General features: G+C 36.2%; 1 protein-coding gene across 1 annotated transcript in view; it reads left to right on the plus strand.

Moving 5' to 3' along the window:
- Window positions 1-27,074, plus strand: part of LOC306878787 (receptor-type tyrosine-protein phosphatase F-like) — a 188,183-nt gene that overhangs the window by 76,043 nt on the left and 85,066 nt on the right. The window contains exons 5-7 of the mRNA XM_079431314.1: window positions 14,839-15,027; window positions 21,524-21,634; window positions 25,625-25,636. Coding sequence (XP_079287440.1) covers window positions 14,839-15,027; window positions 21,524-21,634; window positions 25,625-25,636 — 312 coding nt within the window. The remainder of the gene's footprint in view (window positions 1-14,838; window positions 15,028-21,523; window positions 21,635-25,624; window positions 25,637-27,074) is intronic.

Below are 27,074 nucleotides of genomic sequence, written 5' to 3' on the forward strand. Positions count from 1 at the left end.
TGATGATTCACAGACAAATTATTTATTTTAACCTTTTTAAAAAAAATTATTAAAGTCTTGGTTTTTTTCAGTGAAAAAAAAGAAAAGAAACACTGATTTGAGTCATCACTAAAAATTTACTTTGAAACAATTTTCACTGAGGAATTGCTAGTTTATTTAAAAAATAATTACAAAGAAATGACAAGTAACGCATTGAATTAAACATGACGTTTTTAAGTTGAAAGACTGAAATTGTATTTTCTTGTGAAATGTACTCCAGTAATCTTTGTTTTATCTACAACTTCAACTTTTTTTTAACAAAATAGAGATAAATAGAAATAAAGACTTATTTCACTAATAAATATTATACAGTACAATAAAACGTCATGGTTTGGGGAAATCCTCAAATAACAGGTTCATTGAACCATACTGATTCACTAAAATGAATCAAATATCCCAATGCTAATGCAAGTGTTATTTTATTTTAGTATTATTGTTGTTAATATTTCAAATAAGGTTTATTTTTGTTTTCTGTTTTCATTTCATTCAGTTAAAAAATTTTATAACCTTGTTGTGTGTTTTTTATATCTATATATTTTTTACTAAGTTTACATTTCTATTATTACTTTACTTGGTTTTAGTTAATAACTAAACTACTAAAAGAACATGATAAATGTTGCCTTTGCAGGTAGCTAAAATAAAATAATATATTTTATTGTATTATATATTTTTTTATTTCAGTTAATATGTGTTACTTCATGTCATTAACTTTTTTTAATGATTTTAGTTTTAATTAAACCCTGCCACATTTCTGTCTGTATTTATTTATTTATTTTTGTTTACTGGTTCATCATTTATTTTTGTTTACTGGTTTGTTTCTGGGCTTTTAGAAACCCATTTATGTGACATAGATGATCTAACATTGAGTCATATGATGTGTTCTTTCAAATGAACCAGTTCACAAGAGTCAATTGCTCATGAATCACTGATCACGCTGTGTTTGTTTTTGTATGCAAGATGTGTTACCTATTTATTCTCTTAATATTTAGCTGAATATTTTTATATTATCACATTAGATTTTGAATGCAAACTCACAGCTTGGAAGAAAAAAAACCCTGTGATGGTATAGATAGTGTATGAAGCACAGGTTCCTGCAGTCCACACAGTGGTAGTTGATTACAGACAGGTGTGAGACCTCGCTCCATTTAATATATCCCAGCTCTGTCCTTCTCCTGAATCCCTACTTACCCCCTCACCTCTTTTTCCTCTCCTCTCCTCCGCTCATCCCCATGCAATCTGTTTTTTATCTGCCAGGAGGAAGATTTTATTAAAAGCATTCAATTTCCCCAAGGGGGATCATGACTGCTCCTTGATTAAAGAGGAGATGAGAGGCTGCGTGAGGAAATGTCAGCCGAACAAGGGGAGGAGTGGTGTGTTCTGTTTGTTTTGGTCGCTCTCTTCCTCCCAGGTGGAGAGGAGTTCATGTAGTGTTAATTAAAACAGCAGTAGCTGGAGGATGTGATCTTGTCCCGGGTCTGGTCCGGTGGGGATGGGGTCCTTGATGAGGCGTAGCCGAGAAACTCTGCTTAGAGACGATAGCAGTATTATTTAAGAAGGGGCAAAAGGTTTCTCCTCCCTGAAGAAATGAAATCTCCACCGTTTAATATTGCTCCTGTTCGGGGTCCAGCTGTTAAACTCTATAAGAGCTTTGCATGGTGGTCTAAAGACTCAGAATGCAGATTTAGCTTCACTTGGATAATGTGTAAATGTGCTTTGCAAGTTCATATAACGAAACTGAAAAAGGTTGTGCATTTAGTATCACTGAGATACTATTATAGTGAGATGCTATTATACTTTTTTATCATACTATTATATATATTTGTTTTTTTATTGATTATAATTTAAATTTTTTTAATAGATGCGGTTACAGTTTTTTGGGATTTTCCTTTTTGGTTTTCTTATAAGTTTTAGTAATTTTGTCATGTGTTTTGGTCTTTTATTAGTTTTTGTGGGGCAGTCGTGGCCTAATGGATAGAGAGTCGGACTTCAGTAACCTGAAGGTCGCGGGTTCGAGTCTCAGGTCTGGCTGGAATTGTCAGTGGGGGGAGTGAATTACCAGCGCTCTCTCCACCTTCAATACCACAACTGAGGTGAGACCCTTGAGCAAGGCACCGAAGCCCCAACTGCTCCCCGGGCGCCGCAGCATTGGCTGCCCACTGCCCTGGGTGTGTGTCTGTATCGTTTTTATTCATATTAATGTTAGTATGTCAACTATAGCCGCTTTTCCACCGAAATTACCTGGAACAATTTGTCCCAGGAACATTTTTTCCCCCAGACCTGTTGCTATCTGCGTTCCATCGCAGTCTAAAGTACCGAGAAGATTAGGGAAATTGTCTGGTGACCAGGGGTGTGAAGTAACGAATTACAAATATGAACGTTATAGTAATTAAGTAGTTTTTATCAGTAATTGTACTTTTTTGAGTAGTTTAAAAATGTAGGCGTATTTAAATGTAAATTAAAAAATCGGTCTCGTGACTTTCGTCAAATCAAATTGTGCATAGAAAACTTTAACTGCCAACTGCTGTTTATCATGGCTGATGGAAGTGCATTCTTCAAGCATCAATTCAGTCGCATCTTCTTCTAATATGTTAAAATCATATTGTAAAACTGAAATTTCCTGGCTTTTTTCATTATAACAGAGATCTAGGGGCTATGTAACTACCATATAAGTTTCAAAACAGTCAGTCCACCGTAAAGTGCACACAGCCTGCATAAATTTGCTGTGTTTTTTCACAAGCCGCTGTGACTTCCATAAAAATGTGACGTCCGAACAACTCAGTCACCGCCTTCAGTCTCCATCCCGAGCACCGCCTTTTGCCAAACCCCCAGACAGCATGGTGTCCATGAGCAACAACAACACGGAAACATGTCAAAAAGGTTCAATTTAATGGATGAAACCAGATCGGCTAACCTGTAACGTTACACTCTCACTCAAAGTATGGACGATCTGACAGGATTGTTACTATGAGGTGGATCATGGTGTGTGATGCTGAACTATGAGTTTCTAATGGTGTTTGTATTTGCACTGTTCTAAACATTAATATTTTATGTGCAACAACAGCATGCAGTCTCAGTGGCCTTACACATGATTTTAAATCTATTTTTCAAACTTTATGATTTAAATGGGGATGATTGTACTGAGAATAACTTTAATCTTTTCTTCACCTGAATACTGTTTCCGTGCCATTTTGATGTTTTTAACGAGTTGGCAGTCAAAATTAAAACTGCTGGATGATAGATATTCTTAATTCTTTAAGACAAACAGAATGTACAACATTTTTTAAATGTATAAATTGCAGTGTACAGCGTTTATTATGATGGGGTAGAATCCACAGCTCAGTACTCACTACTCAATACTCATGAGTACTTTTAAATTGCTACTCTTTTACTCTTACGCAAGTAATTTTTTGGACAAGTACTTTTACTCTACTCACACTACATTTTTTGGAAGGCAATGGTACTTTTACTTGAGTATATTTTTTCAGTACTCTTTCCACCACTGCTGGTGACGTAGGTCTGCGCGCGTTTCTCAATGTTTCGCAAATGTCAGACTTGCATCCTCTAGTCATGTTCTTTGGCATGACTGAGGTGCTATATAGCACCGCTATATACAGAACCTGTTAAGCTCCTGTATGGTTCTTCATTGGTTCTTTGGGGTGATTAAGGTGCTATATAGCACCACTGCCATACAAAGAACCTGTTAAGCCCCTTTAAAGGTTCTTTACGAGCCAAAGAACCACTGTTGGTGCTGTTTACCACCATTTTTGTTGAAGAAATACAATGTAATATGGCACCTCTTATGGTTCTACATAGCACCATTTGACAAATGTGCTGTACAGCACCTTTAAAGATATGGTGCTATATAGCACCAAAAGTGGTTCCCTTATGATTACGAGCCAAGAACCACTTTTAATGCTATATAGTACCTTTTTTTTTTTGAGTGTACTGCAATTTTCCTCACTGTATTTACAATAAGATGAAATATGATATCAAACATCACTGCCTCTTTTCGGTTTCGTTTAAACAAATTAATAGCCGCAGAAATGAAATATTATATCAAACAGTATTGCCTCTTTTAATTTTCATATTAACACATTAATAGATTAATAGAATAATATAATAAAGACCAAAGATTTCTGTTAGATTTACCCAAAACAAATGACATCTTATGTTTAACCACTACACAGACATCAGAGCCAGCAGCAAATGTAAAAAGAACCAGCTGAGGCTGCTCTCATCGGGAAACATGAGCACTGAGTGCCCAGTGATCGCGTGGATCTCATGTCTCCGAAATCGGCGAAGCACATTTTCAAATAGGCGTTGTCTTTATAAATAAACCGCAGATTTGAAATTTAAACAACTATATTCTCGTCTGAAATACTTTTAAAACTACATTTCATGACACAATAACAGTAATATTTTTGAAAAATTATGCTAATAGGGTGGTTGAAATACAATGCTGCATGAACTCAACCAATCAGCATGCTCAGCGCCCAAGTCCCGCCCCCGATAGTTCCGGACCTTTGGAAAAAGTACTACCTCGCGAGCAGGGACTTTCTAAGGGGCAAATTTTTACCCGAAACTTTATTTAGATCCTGGTTCCTGCAGCGGAAACACACAGAGTACCGGCCCAAAGTCCCTAGTTCCTGGGGAAAATTCCTGCGGTGGAAACGGGCCTTTTTTCAGTTAATGTTTGTTTTATTTCACTTCCGTTTTAGTTAACTATAATGACCCTGATGCTTTAAAGTGATTTTTCCACGGGTAAAGTGTTTCCATAAAACAATGACTTTTATAAAATGGCTGCAACAGCAAACAACACTTTTTAATAAAGAGCTAGATTTTAATTTTAATATTAATTAGAAAAAAAATGCACTTTTTATTTAGAGGGCAGCAGAGACAGACTGGAACTTTGTAATCATTAAATGTTTTTTTTTTTGTTTTTTTTTGCAGTGCAGTAATTTCTTACATCTGTTTAATGTCAGTGCATTTATTTATTTTAATTCCCTATAATGTTTGTGACAAATTTATATAATCAAAACATCACAGCATCATAGATGTGCTAATTGGCCTGTTTCTCAGTTAAAAAGCATTCGTCAAAAACTCAACACATTTTGTTTTTTTATTATCTTCGTGTTGGTGATGTAAGAAATATTCCACTTATGTTTTACTACATGCATTTTTGGATATTGACATAATTTCTTGTACAACCAATGCCATGTAAGTGTGCTGGACATTGACTACAGTGTCAAAACAAGCAGATCTGATTCCATCACTTTTGAAATAACAGTGTAACAGTCAAGTCCTAAAGATCCATTTTATTAACTAACTGTAACCAATATTTACTCATATTTGGGTCTTGTTCATTTTTAATTTTGGTGCGTGTGAATAAGTGAAGGACTGTAGGATTAGCATGTGTATTCCGGCTCGTGTGCACCAGCATTGTTGCATGTCTGAAGCTTTCACTTGCAGACACAACCTGTGAAAACTCCCAAAGCTGTAAACGATCTGCAGGACCACCTGTCAGTCCTAACAGAGAGAACGTGTGCATATGCGAATGAGAGAGGAGACAGACTCTCTGCAGCTGAATGGCATTGTGGGTGAGGAATTTGTTGTTGTAGTTCAGACTCACATCTGATAATCTGAAAAACAGATATATCTGTTCAGATGAGCCTCGAGGAACAGTTTATTGTTCAGTGTTTGCTCATTCATTGCTCAAGTTACTTAATGGTGTTCTCATATGTGTTTTATTTCAATTTAAAGTCAAATCACCTTTATTGCTATAGAACTTTTTACAATTCATAATCAGTAATGACAATAGTGACATAATTTAGCTCAATATAGTTCATTGACTTCATTTCAGTTGTTTCTCCTAAAATTACAAATCAGTAGTTGTCATACAGAGCTATAGAGCTAAAATGAATTTGAATTGTAGCTCAAGTCATTTGGTCTTTGGAAGATTTAATGACAATTGTTTAAGCAAAGTTTGAGAAATTGTTAAAATTGTTTATGCTTTTGATTTGAACAAACCTATCGGTAAAAATAAAATCAGTGACATTTACAGTTTTAAAAAAAACATCAACAAATCCGTTTTTATACAAGTTTTGCCTTTGTTAACACTATCGGGTAGGTTTAGGGTTGGGTTTGGTGTAGGGGATATTTTCAATACGATAGAGCATTAACTTTTAGCGACACTAACTAGATATTTGAATTATGAACCACTGCAATATGTACCTGAAGCAACGTAATAAAAACACAGCAATACCTGCCTATGTCAACGAAACAAAAACCTGCCAGGGTCACGAATTGAACCCATGTTTTAGCGCCACTCACTGGACGTTTCACTTTGAAACTGCCTCGAAACATGTAGTAAGGTAGGATTGCTATCTTAATGAAAAATCATCAAACCTAAGCTGAATTCTGCGAATTTCAATTACATTTTTTGAATGTGATATTAAATTCTTTAAAATGAATGTAGATTTATTTTTTTAATTAAACATGACTTTTTTATTTCTGAAAATTGTACAGTTAATGGTATTTTACTGTAAAATTACATCAGGTGTGTCACATGTCTGTGTTGAGTTTCTGTTTTTGACCTAGTTTTTGCCTGTGTCTTGTTAAGTTCATCGTCACCACCTGTTGTTTCATTAATAATCCCATTAGCCCCTGGGTTTATAAGTCCTGAGTTTTCCCCATTTCAGTTGCCAGTTATTGTCTATGTTACACGTTTTTGAGTGGACTGTTATTAAAGACTGTTATTTTGGATTATCTTTGCCTGATCTCATCTTCCTCCTTGGAGCTCCATAACAAGGTGTCCCTGTAGATCTGAATATAGTAAGTGAACATAAAATTAACCAACCGAAAACAAGTTTTTACCATCTTGTACTGTTTAAATTACAATGATTTTTGGGTGCATAGTTTGATTCTGTGCAGCGCTTATCCCAGGAATTCACAACCTAGAAACATTAGACAATATCCTCAGGGCCTAATGTCACATTGTCTCACGTCTTTTAAATTCAGCAGACCCCGGCAGCATGAGACACTCTCACCGACACTCTCAACCCATAAAGATCCTTCTGTCTTCCCCTGAGCAAATCCTTCCCTCTGTCTGTCTGCGTTTCAGGTGAATGTGACTCTTTTTTTCATTCTCCTCCAGAAATGTCTGAGAACCAGGTACACTGAGCCAAAGAGCTCGTCACAGTAACACTCGGAGAACAAAAAGCCCCAGTGTGGAGGCATCCCTTCCCGGCACACACACTCCAGAGCTGGGTGGACAGGTCATTGTGACACATGTCCGACTGAATGGGCCACTTCATTATGCTTCAGTCAACACACCTGACCCACACTGCAAAGGCATTCTGGGTAGTGCGACAGATTTCTGTCTGCATTTTATACAGTCTAATTCTAGGTGGTTTTACACTATTTAAGGTGCAAGAGAATCTGCTACATACCATAGTTCAAAAGTTTTTGAAAGATTTTGAAAGACATTTCTTGTGATTTCCAGAGCTGAATTTATTTGATTAAGGTACTGGTATAAAACTGTGAAATATTATTGAAATTAAAATAACTATTTCCTATTTAAATATATTATAAATGTAATTTAGTCTATTCCTGTGATCAAAGCTGTATTTTCAGCATCATTCCTCCAGTCTTCAGTGTCACATGATCCTTCAGAAATCATTCTAATATACTGATTTACTGCTCAAGAAACATTTCTGATTATTATCAATGTTGAAAACAGTTGTGCGATAAAGTTTTTTTCAGGATTCTTTGATGAAAAGAAAGTTTGAAAAAAAAGGATTTATTTGAGAATAGAAGTCATGTGTAACATTTTAAATGTATTTACTGTCGCCGAATAAAGGTAATTCTTTAAAAAATAATAATAATAAATATATACTATTTTGGGTAGACAATTTAATGATGTTATTCAAATTACAAATACTAGATAAAATAAAATATATTTGATAATTTAACATTTGTTATTTAGTAATAACTAAATAAAGTAATAAGGCATGTTATGTAATACATAAAATATTTTTTGTATGACTTTACCTCAAAAATAACTGTTTTAATATGATTTGATATCACCAGCCATTCCTAATAGAGACTGTAAAATATGATGGAGACTCTGTCAATCTGTCTAAGCAACTAGGTGGTTGAATCCTCACTTGTCAGTTTAGCTCTTAAGAAAGACTAACGTGCAGTGCAGTCATTTGTTTGCACTTGGCAATGGCGTTATGTACTGACACACTGCTCATCGTCTGTTTTACAGAGCGTAATATGTTCAGTCTGGCTGTTTTTGATAATCTCCCCGAGGTGATGAAGTTATCAGGTAAGACAGGGATGGAAACAGACAGGGAGAATGTTGTCTTTCATTTGATTTCCTCCAGCGGGTGAAGACTGGTCGCCCCTGTTCCCTCTGATGTGTTTTCCTGGGAGTTGCCTTGGCAATGAGCATCCACGAGCGGGCGACGGTTTGCGAGCGAGATGGTGAGGCATGTCGGGACGGCGGCGTCTCCGCGGCTAATTCTCTCTGACAGACAGCCTGTCATGTCCATGCGATTCCAGCGTTCAGGGATTACAGGGTGGAGGGAGTAATCTTCAATTTCACAAATTCCAGCGAATAATCGCAGCAGCGTTTGGGTCACGTAATGCGGCGTAATATTTCCCCCTGACTAATTTGTCAGAGGTGAGCCAGTCTGAATTCTGTTTCCAGTTCCTTGCAAGCTTTAATTAAATATCTGAGTGTTAAATGACTGTGGGAAAGTGACTGCTGGCGTCATCGCTGTGAGCCTGTCAAAAATGTGCAGCGTTGTCTGTGTGGCTATTCGTGTCGCCCTGTTATTGGAGAATTAATAAGGGTGATTGAGTTTCAAGGGCTTTCCTTTATTATTGTTCCTTTCTAGCGCACAAACGGAGGTATGACATGTTTTCTTCAACCGTCAGATTCAACAAAGGCCTTGAAACAAGTGTTCGGGTTGGATATGAAAAGTCTCCTGAGAGCGTGACGTTTAGCGACCTTTCCGTGTGGAGTTTATGCCACTAAATAAACTCAAACTGACGTGTGAAACCCAGCTTCTGTTCAGTTTTTCAATGCCCTTAGTTTTTAGATAACTTTGGACCATGTTATTGGCAAAGTCTGTGCATTTGCATTGCTGCGGGCCATGAAACTTCTTTATTTTTAGTGTTGCCAGCTAAGGCAGGCAAAAAAAACAGATTGACACTGAAGGAAGGACCTGAGCCTTATCTAGGGGACCAGGATATCAGAGACTCAGATCGTTGAATTGGGGCATTAAGCATCCACCCACAACACCCTAGCAACCTCATAACCCTAAACTAAACAACACCGAGGACACCTGAGTGAGGACCTGGCAACCGCCCAGAATGCCCTGGCATTGTAGCATTGGGTTTTGCATAGACAAACAACACTCATATTTTCTTAAAATAATGTAAGACAAAAATTATTTTATTTGTTTTCATTTAAGTTAGAAGAAATGTTAATAATCTAGTCAAATCAGTCATAATTTGCAATAAATTATGTAGTGTTAATTAAGTTACATTGTAAAAAAAAAAGTGATTTTTTTTTTTTTTAAATTAGCTTGTTGATCTTGCTTAAAATAGTTCTTTATCATATTTATGATAATTTGTTTGTGGGAGAATTTGATCAGAAAGGTTTGCACTCAAATTGAGATCTCAGAATTTTGCTTACCAATGTTATTTTAGTATTAAATATTTACTATAATAGTTTTAATTTTTTATTTATTTTTTATTTTCAGTTCTAATTTTAAAATTAAAGTTTTAGTTTAAGTTAGTCATTTTATTATATGCTGTTGTAATTTTTATTATGTTTTATTTAATATTTTAGTCTGTTTAGTCATTTTAGTACTTCAACTTATTTTAACATTTCTAAAATAACATATAATGGTAATATGAATGGATATATGTATTCATTTATTTATTCATTCATTTAAATATTTAGGTTTCTCATCTAATCCAATATGTATATTTATGCTTTTTCAATTAATAAAAATGTGTAATTTTAATAAACAATAGCACTGCTTACTGTTCAGCATTAAAAGCAGAAGACTATTCAAAAATCTTTATTTGCTTCATTTTGTCTCATTGCTGCCAAGGAGAAACAGTTGAGATGTTAGAGATCTCATCTGTGATTTTTTTTCTGAACCACTACACCAGCATGATACAATAGAACACAATAGTATCTGTCTCGAACCCTCCTTCCCCTTTGGCGGTGACCTGGAATGGACGATTCCTTCAGAACATGAAGGTGTATCTTGCTGCAGCCGGTGTTGGTTTATTCCCACTGGGGTCTATTAGCAGACCTGCGTGTCACACAAAGGCCTGCGGTGCATAATTGTGACCCTGCCGTGACCCTAGTCCTTGTACCTAGTCCTTCCTACAATGCACCTTCCCAACAGAAAACAAACAGCAACAAAGGCAGCTCCTCCAGCAGGACGAGGTGTTCCTCTGGTGCACGTTCTCACACATCGAGTGACAGACCGCGGGCCCTCCAGGGAGTCTCCCTCGCCTCATTTGGGCATATTCTCTCGTTGCAGGGCTCATGCTAAGCTCTTTATGAAGGCTTTCCCAAATTCTCCTTCTATTGTCTCCCACAGAAACTCTTCAGCTGTAGTGTAGCATAAAAGAACCTTCTTATGAGAAAACGAAACTTTAGTGCTTCAGTGACACCATAATTTAACCACAGAGGAGTCCGGTTTCATCATTGTGTTTGCGGTAGAAAACCCATAAACAGTGTTTAACTGTTTCCCTGCCAGAATGGAATGTGAGCTCTTTGGCTGTATGCTTTGAGGAAAATTTGTTTGACTGATTGATTAAATGATTGAATTGATTTGTTTATTTATTTATGATTGGGATTTGTTTGTTTAACTATTTGTATTTCTTTCTTTCTTTCTTTCTTTCTTGATCATGATTTCAAATCATGATTGTAAAAAACACTAAAACTAAAAATGTCAACCTGGTCTCATGTCATAAATGTACCTGGGTGCACTTTTTAGCGAGACCTTACTGCACGTTTCGCCGCAGTTTCAAAGAGAAATGTCCACTGAGTGGTGAAAACACGGGTTCAACATGTAAACCCTGGCACGTTTTTATTATGTTAATATAGGTACGTATTGCTGTGTTTTTATTACATTGCTTCAGGTACGTATTGCGGCGGTTCAGAATTCAAATATCCGCGGATCGTCGTGGAAATGAGCCCTACACCAAACCCAACCCTAAACCTTCCCCGAAAGTGGATTTTACCGATACCGATAGTTAGGTTTGACCACGCTGGCCGATACCGATTAATCAACCGATAGTTTTTAAAATGGATACTGAACGAAAACTAAATAGAGCTTTACTATTTTTTAAAAAGCAGTAACAGTACTGAACCATTCTTTGTAAATGAATAAAAATGTTGTATTAATATTAATTACATCGATTATTAAAGTTATTTCATAGTTAAAAGAAGAAACTTTAACATTTAAAAATGAAGCCAATTAGTAATAGTAAATGTTTAAATAAACACACTCTAACAAGGAACAATACTTCTACAGCTTTCATTAATGTTACAAATGGACTCTTATTGTCAAGCAATATCAATTCATTTCAACAGTCATGCTTAAAGATGGCCATCTTGAACAAGGCCATATTAAAAATACATGCACAGGTTATTGATATTGTATGTGTACTCTCACATTTTATTTGCTGCTATTTTAGAACACTGCATGATTATCTAATCAAAATATAAACAAATATGCAAGTGACACACTGCAAAAGCACAGCGCTGCGTCTTGGAGAAGTCACGACGCGTCACGTTCAATTCAAGCAGCAGTCTAAAACTCACCAATCACCAAATCACCAAATGGACATAAGTTTGCTTCAAGAATGAACTATGTGGCATAAATGAGTTTGAAACATTAAGGCAGGGGTCGGCAAGTAAGTTTGGCATCGGGTCAAAAAAAAATTTCACCACTAGATCTAGATTCACTAGATCACCACTAGACAATTCTGAGAAAAAAAGTCAGCTGTCAGCTGAAAATATTCAAGTCAAGTCAAGTCAAGTCACCTTTACTTATATAGCGCTTTTTACAATGCAAATTGTGTCAAAGCACTGCACAATATCAAAAAAAGGAAAATAAAGTGTCAATAAGTTTGAATAGTGTCTTTGCAATAAGGTCGGCGATATCGCTGGAAATGAAGCGTCCCCAACTAAGCAAGCCAGAGGCGACAGCGGCAAGGAACCAAAACTCCATCGGTGACAGAATAGAGAAAAAAAACCCTGGGATGAAAATATATTTTGTAAGGATATATCCTTGTTCTGCTGTCGGTAGAAAGAGTTTCACTCTTTATTAGTTTTCACACTTGATGCAAAAGTGAATCAAATGAAAAGAACCCAGACCTCTTCAATTTGTGTTGCATACAATGATCCCAGGATCGAGTTTATGTGGAGCATTATTAATTCGATTTCACATTAAAACAGTTTTTAATAACCGCACTATGCCATATCAGAGTTTCAATGTTATCTCTAATAATTGTGCAGCCCTTGTGTGTTGGTAAAGCTCAATTAGTGTACGCACAGAGAACAGTTTGAGCATTTAGTCCCGTGTGTTTCCTGTCTGCACCTGCTGTTCTTAATGATGCCGATTTGCATTTGAAAGTTGTTTTATCCTCCATTATCTGCTAGCAGTGAGAGCGTGGTGACCGCTGGACGCTGTTTGCTTTCTCTCTGATTGTGCTCATGCACTCTTCATTTCCCATTTCAAACACGCATGGAAACACTCACAACACATTATGTACAGTTCTGCACTGTTCCCTTCGCTTACCTCTCAACCACATATCAGAGAAACAGAGCTCCCGCCTCATAGACCAAGTTTATCACGAGTAATTTAAATCACAAGTGGACAGTGCTGAAAGCAAGTGTAAATGGAGTCTTAAAGACACATTGTGATCTGATCGAAATGCTGTTCTTTTTAACTTTGTTCACCAAAGAATCCTGAAAAATAAAATGTATCAAAAACACAGCTGTTTTCAACATTGATAATATTTTTTCTTGAGCAGCAAATCAGCATATTAGAATGATTTATGAAAGATCATGTGACTCAGTAATGATGCTGAAATTACACTTTACAATATATTCAAATAGAAAACAGTTATTTTAAATTGTAATAATATTTCACAATATTACTGTGTTTATTGACCCCAAATCTTTGAGTGGTAGACAAAAGACACCCAAAAATGAATATTACTCTCATGTTGTCGAAACCTTATTTATTTGTGGAATACTAAAGAAGATATTTTTAAAAACATTAGGGTCCAACCCCAATGGACCCTACTGACCATTATAGAAGAGGTTTATAAGGGTGATTTTATTTTTGGGTAAACAATCCCTCAAACTATTTTTCTTATGACTGACAGCATATTAATCAGAATCAGAATTAGCTTTATTGGCCAGGTATGTTTACACATACAAGGAATTTGTTGTAGTGACAGAAGCTCCACAGTGCAACAGATAGACAGCAACAGGACAGGACACGGATAATAAAAGAATAATATACAAATATCCAAATAGGCAATGTACAAAACAGCAAAAACACAATATATAGTATAGACAATTATGTATGTACAGGTCTGATATGTGCAAATTTGAAATGAGAAAAAATAAAAAAATAAAATAAGTGTGTGGTGAATGGATAGTGTATTACAGTTGTGTGTTCCACGTTTATTGTTGAGTGTTCATGAGATGGATTGCCTGAGGGAAGAAACTGTTCCTGTGTCTGGTTGTTCTGGTGCTCAGAGCTCTGTAGCGTCGACCAGACGGTAACAGTTCAAGGAGGGAGTGTGCTGGATGTGAGGGGTCCAGAGTGATTTTACCAGCCCTTTTGCTCACTCTGGATAAGTACAGTTCTTGGAGAGTGGGGAGGGTTGTACCAATGATTCGCTCAGCAGTCCGGACTACCTTCTGTAGTCTTCTGAGGTCAGATTTGGTAGCAGAGCTGAACCAGACAGTTATTGAAGTGCAGAGGACGGATTCAATGATGGCAGAGTAGAACTGTTTCAGCAGCTCCTGTGGCAGATTGAACTTCCTCAGCTGGCGAAGGAAGTATAACCTCTGCTGGGCCTTTTTGATTTTTGAGGCTGTTCATGATGGTGAGTGGGGGGAGAGCAGGGGGTTTCTCCTGAAGTCCACGATCATCTCCACAGTGTTGTAGTGGTGTACATACAGTAGTCATGCAAACGGCGACCCTGAAAATGCATGAAATGCATTTGCAGTGCATGATAATACCAGGTGTAAGCGGGGCCAGAGAGAGTGAGAGCTTTCCATGCCCTCTATAGTGCAAAAGAGGCATGTGAACACAACATGTAATTCTACCTTTGCATTTCAGCAGCATTTGGTACCTAATTTAGTAATGCCAATATTAGACTTCCTGTAGTGAAATTGTGGGTCAGCCAGAGCCAGCCGTTCTGTGAGGTGTCACTACAGCCGGAGGGAAATTACCCCTCTCACCCTCATATATCCATGACCAGAAACACCACGGGCGGATTAGTCACGCCTCGGCCTGCTCGTATTTACATTAGCAGTGGATTTCACACCGTGATCTCTACTCCACCTCTGTGTCTTACAGTCATGCATTTCAGCTGCTACAGTCCGATCACCCCGGGTGGTCCTGCGGACGAACATTTGGAAGAGCTTTTCTGACCGAAAAAGCACAGCTTATCGTGCAATTCAATCATGTGTGCTGATGCCTCTCTCTTTGTGGTTTTGTGTGTGTGTGTGATTTCCAGAGGACCAGATCCCTCACGGCTTCCCCACCATAGACATGGGTCCGCAGCTGAAGGTGGTGGAGCGAACGCGCACTGCTACCATGCTCTGTGCCGCCAGTGGGAACCCCGACCCGGAGATCTCCTGGCTCAAAGACTTCCTGCCTGTCGACATTAATAGCAGCAATGGACGAATCAAGCAGCTCCGTTCAGGTAAAAAGAACTCCGTAAACACACAAAAGGCAAACAAGCTTGAAGAATAAACTATAATGAGCGCTTTTGCAAAGATGATGATTGTGAACATTGAAGCCGGCAGCACCTGCTGAAGAACGTGAATTGTTTTTCTAACCTCCTCTTTTTTTAACCTCGGTGACAAAGACAATAGAGCACAACAGTGAGTGGCCAATTTTCCAGATTTTGTTTTCCATTCATTCTCTCCATAGGGATTTTTAGAAAATTCTTCAATAAAGAGTTCTAAGGCTTGAACCAAACCAGCTCCCAGTTGAATTACATTGCAACATTTGATTCAAAGTGTTTGAAAGTATTTAAATATTTTAAAAAAGGCAACAGTACAAGACTGTGCACAATATTTCATGAGGGAATGATGGGATTGAATCAGAAATGGCAAATTATTGCCTGTGTACTAGCATTCAAAAGTTTAGGGTCTGTAAGATTTTTCTTTTTTAAAGAAAAACCAGCAAGTATTCATTAAATTGATCAAAAGTGACAGTAAAGACATTTATATGATGTTATAAGATTTCCATTTTAAAAATGTGGTTCTTTTGAACATTCTATTCATCAAAGAATCCTGAAAAAAATGTATAACAGTTTCCACAAAAACATAGTGCAACTGTTTTCAACACTGATAATAATAAATAAAGACTGGAGTAATGGCTGCTATAAATTCAGCTTTGCATCACAAAAAAAATTACATTTTAAAATACATTACTATAGGAAACAGTTGATTTCAATTGTATTGATATTATTGTTTTTACCCTATTTTTGGTCAAAAAAATGCAGCCTACTTTCAACCGCTTGTGCAAGCCATTAATTAAAAGTATAAAATGCCACATGCTTGGTTTACAGTCACTAAATCTCTGTGGAGGGAATGAATGGATTTTTCACTTCTGGAATTCTACTATTGCGGTGCATCTGTACGACAAGTGACATTCCCGTTCCAAATGAGCCTCCGGTTTCATTTCATGTCTTAAAGTAAACTGAAACAAACAGGAAGACAGAGTGGCTGGCAGTTATTATTCACATAACCCTCCGGTTAGGACACGCAAACATGATTAACATGACAGCACAGTGATTTGTTTTGATTAGAATCATCGGCCCTTGTCAACAATCATTTCCTGCGTCAATCGTCAAACAGCTCCGTATTTGTCAAATTATTCCCTGTCGGCCAATCCATCTCGCAGCTACCAGACAATCACATAATTTATTTGTTTGGATACAGTCCATTATTTGATCCTGAGATTAGCTTTGCTCTCCAGCCATTAGCGCGAAGGCCTTTTTCCATTAACGAATGCTAATGAAACAATTTTTCAATTCGTGACCTTTACAGAAAGAGTGAACAAATAGGAAAAGCACTCATGATTCAATACCTCCCGCTTCAAACAGAACCTTAATCTCACTGAAACATGTCATTGTGTACGAGTAATTACCACCAACCTCGGCAAATCAGGTGATTCTGCCCTGGACATCAATCAACAATCTGTTTACAGTGCAGGCTGGGTGATAAGCAGACAGGGAGACCGAATCTGATCAAGAGAAATGGGAAATGTAATATTGCTTCTCTCAATGTAAACACTCACAAGACTCTACGTCAGGAGTCAAGCCTCCTACACATATGAGCCGAAGGCCGTTCAGATATTCAAGTGTATTTCTATGGACCCTTTTCACATGTTCACCATTCACGTGAAAAGATCACAGCGCTATACTTTGAAACAGCACAGCAAATTACATATTTACATAATTATAACACGATCTTTGTGATATGATAATTGTGCTAAACTATGTTGCATTCTCATGCATTATTAGATTTACTTTAAAAAAGGTAGCCGGCCAACTGGCAATTTATGTTGTTTGATGCAGATTTTTACATGCATTTGGTGCTTAGCAAGTGTTCATTTTAGGCTTTGGAAACACATCAGTCTGTGAAAAGGGTCCATTGTTCAAACACAAATCTTTTTCATTTCTGCACTTAGTTTTCTGCAACATTTGTGCTACGGACATGAATGATGCCTCAAATCAAGCAGCTTCTTGAGGTGTGCAATTAATTTTATAAGCAATCGAAACATTTTTATCTGACAGATGATAAAAAGGTGAAAATCCCATAGACGTGTTACAGATTTTTACCCACTTCGCCACAGTAAGCTCTCAGGCAGAGGTGATTTATGATGATCGGTGTGCAGATCTTTATGAACAGAGATGTGTCAGGCTGATTATTGATTTGTCCTCAGTAAGATAATGGATGTCCAGTTTAGCTGCTGTTTAACGTCTTAAATACAGCCAGAATTGCTAGCGACTGTCTCTCGACTGCCGGTGAATGGAGAACTCTTACTACCAACTGCAAAACACACACTCAAGTTTTCTCCCTCTAGCCATAGTGAAGATATAGTAAAGTCTTACTATTCTTCATTATGCTCGTGCTACACTGCAGACTGTCCTGTTCTGGACATCCTGGGCTTTCTGAGGGTCCCAGTGTACGCCAGGTTCTCTGTAAACTGCTGATGGACCACAACCCACACAGTTTACAGGGGCTTCCTCATGTGTCTGACCCCCTTCCTGGATCCGCACTGTTTTCACATGGTGGAGTGTTGACTTATGATCAAGATTGACATGAATCTGCATCATAGTCAACAGACTCCATATGGACTCTTTTTGATTAAAACCTAAGGCAACTTCACATATCAACATATTGCAAAGGATTTATAAAAAAGCACTCCTATAGGCATTTACTACAGGTTTGTAAATCGTAATTATAATACGATTTTGGTCAGAAGAAAAAAACATATAACAACAAAATGGCAAGTATCTTAAGCTTTTTCCAAAGTTAAACAAGTCTCTTTTGAAAGTAATAAGACTCAAAGGTTGGTCAATGCAATGAGATTGAACTATCACTTTGCACAAAAAGGTTTTCTTCTGTGTTGCATCAGACAACTGTATTTATTTAGCACAGCTGTGGTCGGATCCAAAGGTCAAAGTTGTGCTGGAGGTAGAATGTGCATCGCTGTAAAAATAGCAGAAGACCCTTGTGCAATGAAATTATTACTGGATCACAAGAATGACTCATTTAAAGGCCAAAACATACTCTACACAAGTATATGAACTCAGAGACTTGAGCACAAGGGACACAGATTTTGCAGATATTACTGTTTTCTTTTTCAGGTCCACCACTGTCATGTTTGCTGTGCAATTTAGTTCAGATTAATTAAACTTTTAGCGTGTTTATAGCCAGCTACCTGAATAATATCACATCTATTTTGATTGCACAGCCATTTAGCGCAGTAACTCTCTTGAGTACCGGAGAACGTCATCTATGTACAACAGGATCATGTGCACTTGCATAGAGTATGATTCTGGCCTGAAGCAGCAATGTGAGCTACATAATGTGAATTAACACACACTAAGAACAGAAGAGCCAAACGTCTTCTGGGGAAGATTGTACATGCCGCTTCTTAAATAAGAAATCTTTTTCTCCTGTTCATCTTTCTCTCCTCTTCTCTCTCTAGCTCTCTCTCTCTCTTTCTTTCACACTAACAGTTCTCTTTAATCCTATTTGCATTCATATTACCTCACCAGGTGGTACACCAATCAGAGGTAAGAATGCTGAAAACAGAAAATATCCAAATGCGTCATCTTTCGATTTCTCTCCATCACCCTGTCCCCACCTTCTCTCTCATTCTGGAGTCTTTCTCTTTGTCTTCCTCCTCATCTTCAATCCGGCCTCGTCTCTGTGCATGAACCTCTGCTCGTCTGTCTCACTAATGGACGTCTGATTCAGTCTTACTGAAAATAATACATCACTATACCAAACAAAAGACAAAACAAAAATGCATCTGATTAACATTTTTCTGCATTTAACAAAACCTGTCATGAACATATCTGTAATATTTCACTCCAAAATCTGAAGAAATTACATTTTGCATAAAAATATATTATTAAATATATGCTATTCTATACTATAATAAAAAAAAAACATTAGTATATGTATTCAGCTTTTATACTTCGATTTTAGTTGCACTATATTCTATATATTATATACTACATTATATATTATTCTTAATGTATCACATTGTGTAAATGCATAATAGGAATAGTGCATGATACTCAGTGATGATACTCATATAATACAATAATGAGTATCATCATTGAGAATAGAAGAATTATTTAAAACTAAACACTACATGTCTGAAAACATTGTGAAAAAAAATTCTACATATCTTTATATAAGTTTCATACATGCTGTATTGATATTCATTTATTTTTATTTGTACTATATTATATTATATATAATATTATTTTTATCATGTACTTTTGAGTATCATTGACAATAGCAATAGTTTAGACAATGCTAAAGTAAAATGTCTGAATACATTACAGTAAGATTTTGGGGGAAATGTGCTTAAGTGTCATTTTCCACTGAACTGACCATTACTTACTGTCCAGATGACTGACAGTCTGTCTGATCAATAGCTGAGCTGAGCTGCAGTGCAGCTTGAGAATGTGTGAGAGACCTGGACAACATCTCATTGCCCGCAGCAGAAAAACGTAATGTCATTATGGCAGTTTGTATTCACCGAACGCCTCTCGTCTCCAGGCGTTTAGCAGAAGAGTCCAGAATGGCCAAACTGAGGGATAGAAAGCTCACCGCTGATATGAGAGGACTGATGTAGAAAATTTGACTGAAACTCTGAGTCGATCTCTTCAGAGGGAATGTCAGGGTGAGAAAGTGAGATGAGACTGAGAAAGGGCAGAACAGCATCCTTCAGTCTGACACTAGCACTTCAGATGTAATAAGTGATAGAAAGAAAAGCCGTCTATCTTGATGACTAGAGAAGAAGAAACAGTAGCTCTGTTCCAAACGCTGCTGAGCTGTACTGTATCAAAAAAAAAACAGCCAGATTAAAAAGATACCTAACTTTGACCAAAGTCTAACATCACATCAAAGAATCAATAAGGAGGGAAGATACTGCAAGTTTGAACATTGTAATTCTAAACATAAATAACAATAAAAGGGCAAGTTAAAATTTACATAGTACATATTTCAACAAAATAAAGAGCAAAACACTGCTCTGTGCATTTTATTATGCTGACACAGAGAATGATGGGAAAAGTATTATTTACTTTTAGATATATGCATTTGGAAGATGCTTTTATATAAGGCAACTTACATTACACTGTATTTAAGCTATACAGTGATCCCAGTGTTATTTAAAATTATATATTTAGGATTTAGGAATTATAATTTATTTTTATATTTACTGTTTTAGTTTTAATTAAAAGTTTTAGTATTTTTGTCTTTTTTATTAGTTTTTATGTTTATATAGTTTTTAAGTTTTTAATTAAGAGTTATTTTTATTACTTTAAACAAAAATGACAAATGTTGCCTTGGCAACTAACTAAATTAAAATAAGTTTATATTTTATTTGACTTCACTTCAGGTTATGTTTATTTTATTTCAAGTAATGACTTTATTTATAGTTTTAGTTTTAGTTAACGATAATAACCCTGGTTGATTCTTAAATAAACGGCCCTTTTTACAGCTCACATGGGTTTGGAGTAGATCTCATACTGTGTGTGTGTGTGTGTTTGTGTTTGTGTGTGCTGTAAGTGTTTGAAAGAGTCATTCTTCTGAATAATTCACTCATGGAGCGAGGTTAATGCTCAGGTCTCATGCACTCACAGTCTTTCAATTATGTTTCTATTGTTAATGCACACATTTAAACCCATCCCATAATGCATTTCAGGAATTCTTCTGAAATACACGTTGACAACATTTTTAGTTCTCTCGGTGTGCTTCCATCATCCACAGATTGCATGATGTCTGTCACATCACGCAAACGAACAGCACCGTCATACTAAAACACCTAATGAGCTAATGATTTTTGTCAAAAGAAAATGTATATGAACTTGTATGTGTTATCAACAGAAGGCCGAACCCAGGTAAGTGACAGTGTAAAGACGAAGATACTGAACTGCGAGAACTTTAACATATTGCTGTCAGAAAAAAAAAACAACCTTTTAATTTTAGTCCACCTGGATTTGCCTTTGTGTGCAGAATTGCTTGGCAGTGGATGCATTGAGGATGTATTGACAGTAATTGCAGCAGCTGTATTATGTCTTGATAGATCTATTCTCTAAGAGCACGGCTTTGTCTCGGCTCGCAGAATAGCAGAGCTTATGTACAGTGATGTTTATAGCTGGCATAGCCTGCAGGTCTTTTTACTTGCCACAATGCATAAATAACTCAGTTTGCTTTAGATTTATTGAATTATGGAGTGAAAGATGTTGCTCTTTTCTTTCGGTGTTTAGAGAGACGAGAAAGGTCATATGCCAGCCGAGTGTTAGTCAGTGTGTATGTGTTATTTAGGCAGAAAACTATTTTCTTTTCCTCAGGCCGCCCTCGTTTAAAGCGATGGAGGTTGAGATTGTTTGTGAGTGTGTGAGAGAGTGTTTGTGATTGCGTGTGTTGTGTTTGCAGGGGCGCTGCAGATCGAGAACAGCGAGGAATCGGACCAGGGCAAGTATGAGTGTGTGGCGGTGAACAGCGCGGGAACACGCTACTCCGCTCCTGCCAACCTCTACGTCAGAGGTACGTTCTGCAACCAAATCCAAATCCCCATCCGTTTCACCTCGATCTGCTTTCCATACAGGCTTTACCACATCCAGAACAGGACCTGTCACTCAAAAGCTCACATTTCTCTTTAATCACACAGTGGTCTTAACACGGTTCTGCAGCGGAGAACTGCTCCATTGTTTTCCAATTTTGAATAATCACAAAATGTTTTCCACACAGCTTTTCACTAAATGAATATTTAATTGGTGGTTATTTTATTTTGTTTTATTTTTTATAAATAGTCATGCATAGTAAACAGTATTTGCCTAAACATATATTTACTTCATTGTATCATATTTACCACACACTTCTACCACAGTAGAACATAACTTATGTTAAATTTAACTTATACATTTAATTAAAATGTATACATTACTATATAAAGTAAAGAAAAATATATATAGTGATCATTACATAGATTTAACAAGACAAACATGTAAATTTACTTTAAAATAATTTATAATTATACCTTATAATTTAAAAAAAATTTTTTTAAACCAACTGGTATTTTAAGGCAATGTGTGCATTTTTACTGATTTTATTTTATTTTATCATTTAATTTATTTATTTTTGTTACAATTGTTCTACATATATTGCCACTAATATGAACATTTTGAACAAACAAACCTTTGAATCAGTGGATTGTTAAATATTGATTCAGTTGTTTGAAAATAACTGATTAAATTAATCAAACTACCCAACTTATTTACTGTGAAATTACAACTTTATCTGTACAACTAATATACTTTTTAAAAGCTTTTAGATTCAAGGTTATTGTAGTTGATTTCGCTGTTACATTGATTATATTTTCATAATTCACCAGTGATCTTTGCTGTTTTTGTTATTTTTGATATATTTCAAGTGTTTTAACTTGAATATTTCCAATATTATAACTTTACAGTTTGTATTGCATTAGTTGTTAGTTGTGAAGAGGTCAGCCTTTCACCAGATTTTACATCTTAAAAGTCTAAAGGTACAGTAGTAACAGCAGCCTATTTAATTGATGAAATCAGAGAGAGGTTGAAAATATTAGTTTTTGGTGCTAGAAACCCTTTATTAGCATTGTAAATGGACTTCAGGAACAAGTGCAGAATATATTGAAAAATAGTAAAGAGTGGCAAATAAGATCAAATGCCCTCTAATGCTGCTGGTCATGAAGGCTGGTGGAAATGGTGAAAGTGTTGTCAGGGCATCAAGGAAAGGACCGTGTTGAGACTTGCAGGCTAGAATGGAGAATCCCGTTGTGGAAATTCCCTCATTAATGTCGGGATCTATTACAGCAGATATAGAGACCACTGAAACCTTGTTTCAAAGAAAAGCCTTTTATTTAACAGCCACTTTTGCCTGGCAAGTGCTTAAAGGACACTTCAAATTCAGATCTTCAAATATGGTGATGCGTTGTTCTTTGATAGTGTATTTTGAATATTGCGTTTGTGTGTGTTTGAAAGCAGAGGAAATGAGAACTAGACACAAATCTGTGTCCATAAATTCTCTTGGTCTTCTTCCTCAAGCCCTCGACCAATCAGAGAGAAACTCATATAAATGATGCATCGTGCAGATCATATCAAATGAATTCTCTCTGGAGCCCTTTGATCTTTACGCAGACCACACACGCTCTCAGGACATGCCATTTGATGAATGACATTTAATATATGTGTATGAGTATCTGATGCTTTATGGTAAGACAGAGAGATGTTCTTATTGTGTTAGTCCATGAATTTTTCACTGGTAGTGTCATACTTTTATTGCTTTTCTATTCAATGGTTTACTATTGATGTGACTTCATGGTTAAGTGAACTCTATAGGCTTATCACTGTGTGTATGCATTTATCTTGCATTGTTATTCTGTAACTGATGTAAAGGGCTGGACGATGCAACCCTTTAAATATAAGGCAATATCTCAATATTTTAGTATTTTTCATTTAGATGAACCATCATTCTAATCAAACAAAAGAAAGTCTTTTAAAGACAGAATTTAAATACAGTAAAATGTATTTAAAATATTCTCAAAAAATATTGAATCAGTTTACGTATTTATTTTAATTATTGTAAATAGTAAAGTAGAAAAGGACCGCAAACATAACAGTGTTCGCTATACATAACAGTATTTCCCTACATACACATTTTAATTAAAGTTTTTAAGGCATATAAATGGCCTCACAGGCACTTCCATGAATGTTTTGAGCAAACAAGTCACTGAATCAGTGAATCATTGATTCTTGAATTGATTCATTGAAATGGACAATTTGAAAGAACTGATTCACTGAAGTGAATCAAACTTACCAACTCCATCTATGTTTTCAATACAAAGGTTTAAATGAGTAATGCTTTTAAAATATCACTCATTTAAACCTCAAGCAACAGGTGCAAAGCCAATTTTATATTACCAGCCAAATAATATAGCATATATAGTGTAAACATTCAATATATCGGCCAGCCCTGCTAATAAGAATGTTTCTGTATGCTGTGATGTGGTTTTGTTCTTCTTTATAGTCTGACTAACTAGAGTCTCTCTCCAGGTGTTCAAACTTCACTGACACACACATACTCTAACAGATCTCTTCTGAACACTGTGTGTGGGCCTGTTTGTTTGTTTAGTGCATTTCTTCCTGGTCTCTCTTTTACTCTAATTTCTCTGTCTTTTTTCTTTGGGTTCAGCTGCAGTGAGTAGGTGTTTATCATTGTATATAGGATGGATCATTCCATAATTGCTTATCCTTTCATGTGAAAGATTGTGTGTGTTCACTCTCATTCTCATGTGCCTTATCACACTGAGACCCTCAAGCACTGTTGAGGGTCTTGCATCATGCTTGTTCTGTGTGTGTGTGTGTGTGTGTGTGTGTGTGTGTGTGTGCTTGGTAACACGTTAGAATAGGAAACACTTATTCACTATTAACTACAACCTTTCTCTCAATAAATTAATAGTTAGTAAGGTAGTTGTTAAGTTTAGGTATTTGGTAGGATTAGGGATGTACAATAAGGTCATGTAGAATAAGGTATTAATATGTGCTTAATTTGTACTAATAAATGGCTAATATTCTAGTAATATGCTTTGGAAGGTTTAGGCAGAAAGAGATTGCAGAGGGACATGCTTAGGTTAATTAATTCATTTCATGTGCACACAGGTGTATGTAAACAATTCAGTACTTTTTAATTCTAAAACTACAAACTTTCTTGTAGGGTTGGGTTTGGGTCAGTCTATAGTAATCATATAGTCATTTCTCCTGAGGTTACCACCACAGCGAGGCAAGAACGCATGTTTAAGTACCGTATTTTCTGGAATAATAAGTCACTTTTTTATTTTTTTGAAATGTGCCGTAATTAATTACACATTAAATGTGCCGTAAACACAGTAATTATTTTTTTGAAACTTATATTCCAAAGCGACTTGTGTGATGCATTAAACAAATTTGCTTACAAATTTGTTTGGTGTTATAATAGAATAAATATTGCTTATAATGAATGGCACTAATGCTAATAGTGTTTATTATGTTTGTAAACCTTTCATTCACTGATGTTTTTCATTATTTCTAAATGTAATAATGGCATGCAACTGTAAACATGTGACCAATGCAAATCTTTTTTCACTCAGCAATGCAGTTTTGACCCTGTGCAACTCATTTTTCAGAAAATACGGTATGCGCTTGCAATGCATCGACTTCATATCTGGCCTGTATGTGATGCATAATCTGTCATAAAATACACCTTGATTTACAATACAAGGAAAAAAAATCTAGTAATGAATGGATGTGTGAGTGTGTTTTGGTGCTGTGATTGGGTCCATGTTCTTGTCTCACGTCTTTTTTATGGATAAGCAGAATATTTGCCTGTTTTACTCTCTCTGTTTCTCCTTGTCTTCCTCCTCCTCCTCCTCCTCCTCCTCCTCCTCCTCTCTTCTCTTTTGTTTCCCTTCCTCCATCATCATTGCACCCTGCCATCCAAAATCAATCCACTCCTCACTCTCAGACCAGCGGGAAGGTGCGTTCTTTTCACTATCTCTCCTCCTACGCAGAGGGTCGGCTGGTGGACGGGAGGCGGTGTGCGTCCCCTGCTGTTGTGTGCCAGTCTCTCTGGAGCTCTGCTCTACCTGAATCTCTCACATCCTCCCCTTCCACATGCATGCTGCTGCTGCTGCCGCCTCGCATTTCAGCCTGGCCTTTTTCTTCATGTTGCATGTGTCAGAACTCTGGATGTTTTGTTGATAGCAGACATTTGTAGTTTTGTCAGGGGTGTAAAGAGCCCTAAAGCAACCTCAGGGATCTTTTAGGCTGTTTTCACACTTTTGATGGCTCAGTCTGAACCCGAGATCGATGCATTGCGTTTTTTGGCTCCATTCTATGGTACACTTTTTAAAAAAAATGGAAACAAGTGTTCAGTTTTTCAGTCATGTAGTTTTTTTTTTTTTTTGCAACTGGTATGATTATATTCATACCAGTTGCAAATTACAAAAGTCCTAACAAAAAATCCATGTGGTCCTTGTTTTTAAAATTGAGTCTACACTTCTGAGTTTGATTTATTTATTATTATTTGGCTTTGAACCACAGTACAAGTACAGTTTATCACAAGAGCAGAGTAATGACACTTTGCATTTATATATAATATAAATAAATAAAACAATTTTTATTTAAGCTTATTGCCAAGGCAACATTTCTCATTTTTATTTAAAGTTAATATACTAAGAGTATTAAAATAGTATATTAAAAAAAAAAAATATATGTAGATATATTAAAAAACGTAAACAAAAGGACAACATATATATAGGCCCCATATATATATATATATATATATATATATATATATATATATATATATATATATATATATATATATATATATATATATATATATATATATATATATATATATATATATATATATATATATATATATATATATATATAAAATATTTAACAAATTAAAATGGAAACAGAAAATATATATATTAAAAAACTGATCCAAAATATTAATAAATAGTATACTAGCTCAATTATATAAAAATAACATGTTTTAACTAACAAAACACCTGCATTTTTCTATTGGTTTCATCACAAAAGATGGCAAGCATGTGAAGTGTGAAAACACCCTTTGACTCGTGAGGATTTCAGCCAGTTATTTTGTTTGTCTGAAGTATTTTTATGTAGTTGTTTACAAAAGTGTTCTTGCATGCATGCTCATGTTTTAAGGAGGGGTTTTGTGCAGCGTAGTCTGGTGTTGTTTAAGAGGACATCAGTATCATTCTTTCTAAATGAACAGGCTGATTTGCTGTTGTTCAGAGCCTGAACTCAGAGGTCAAAGAACAAACAGAGGAATCCACCCTTAGCTTAGCGGATCAGACCTGTTTATATACCAGTTCAAATTTCAAAGATGGCAGGAATCCCCTGTCTGCTCTGCTTTGCTCCTTCTTCAGAGGGCCTGT

This window comes from Barbus barbus (assembly GCF_936440315.1).
Source record: "Barbus barbus genome assembly, chromosome: 13".
Classification (NCBI taxonomy): Eukaryota; Metazoa; Chordata; class Actinopteri; order Cypriniformes; family Cyprinidae; genus Barbus; species Barbus barbus.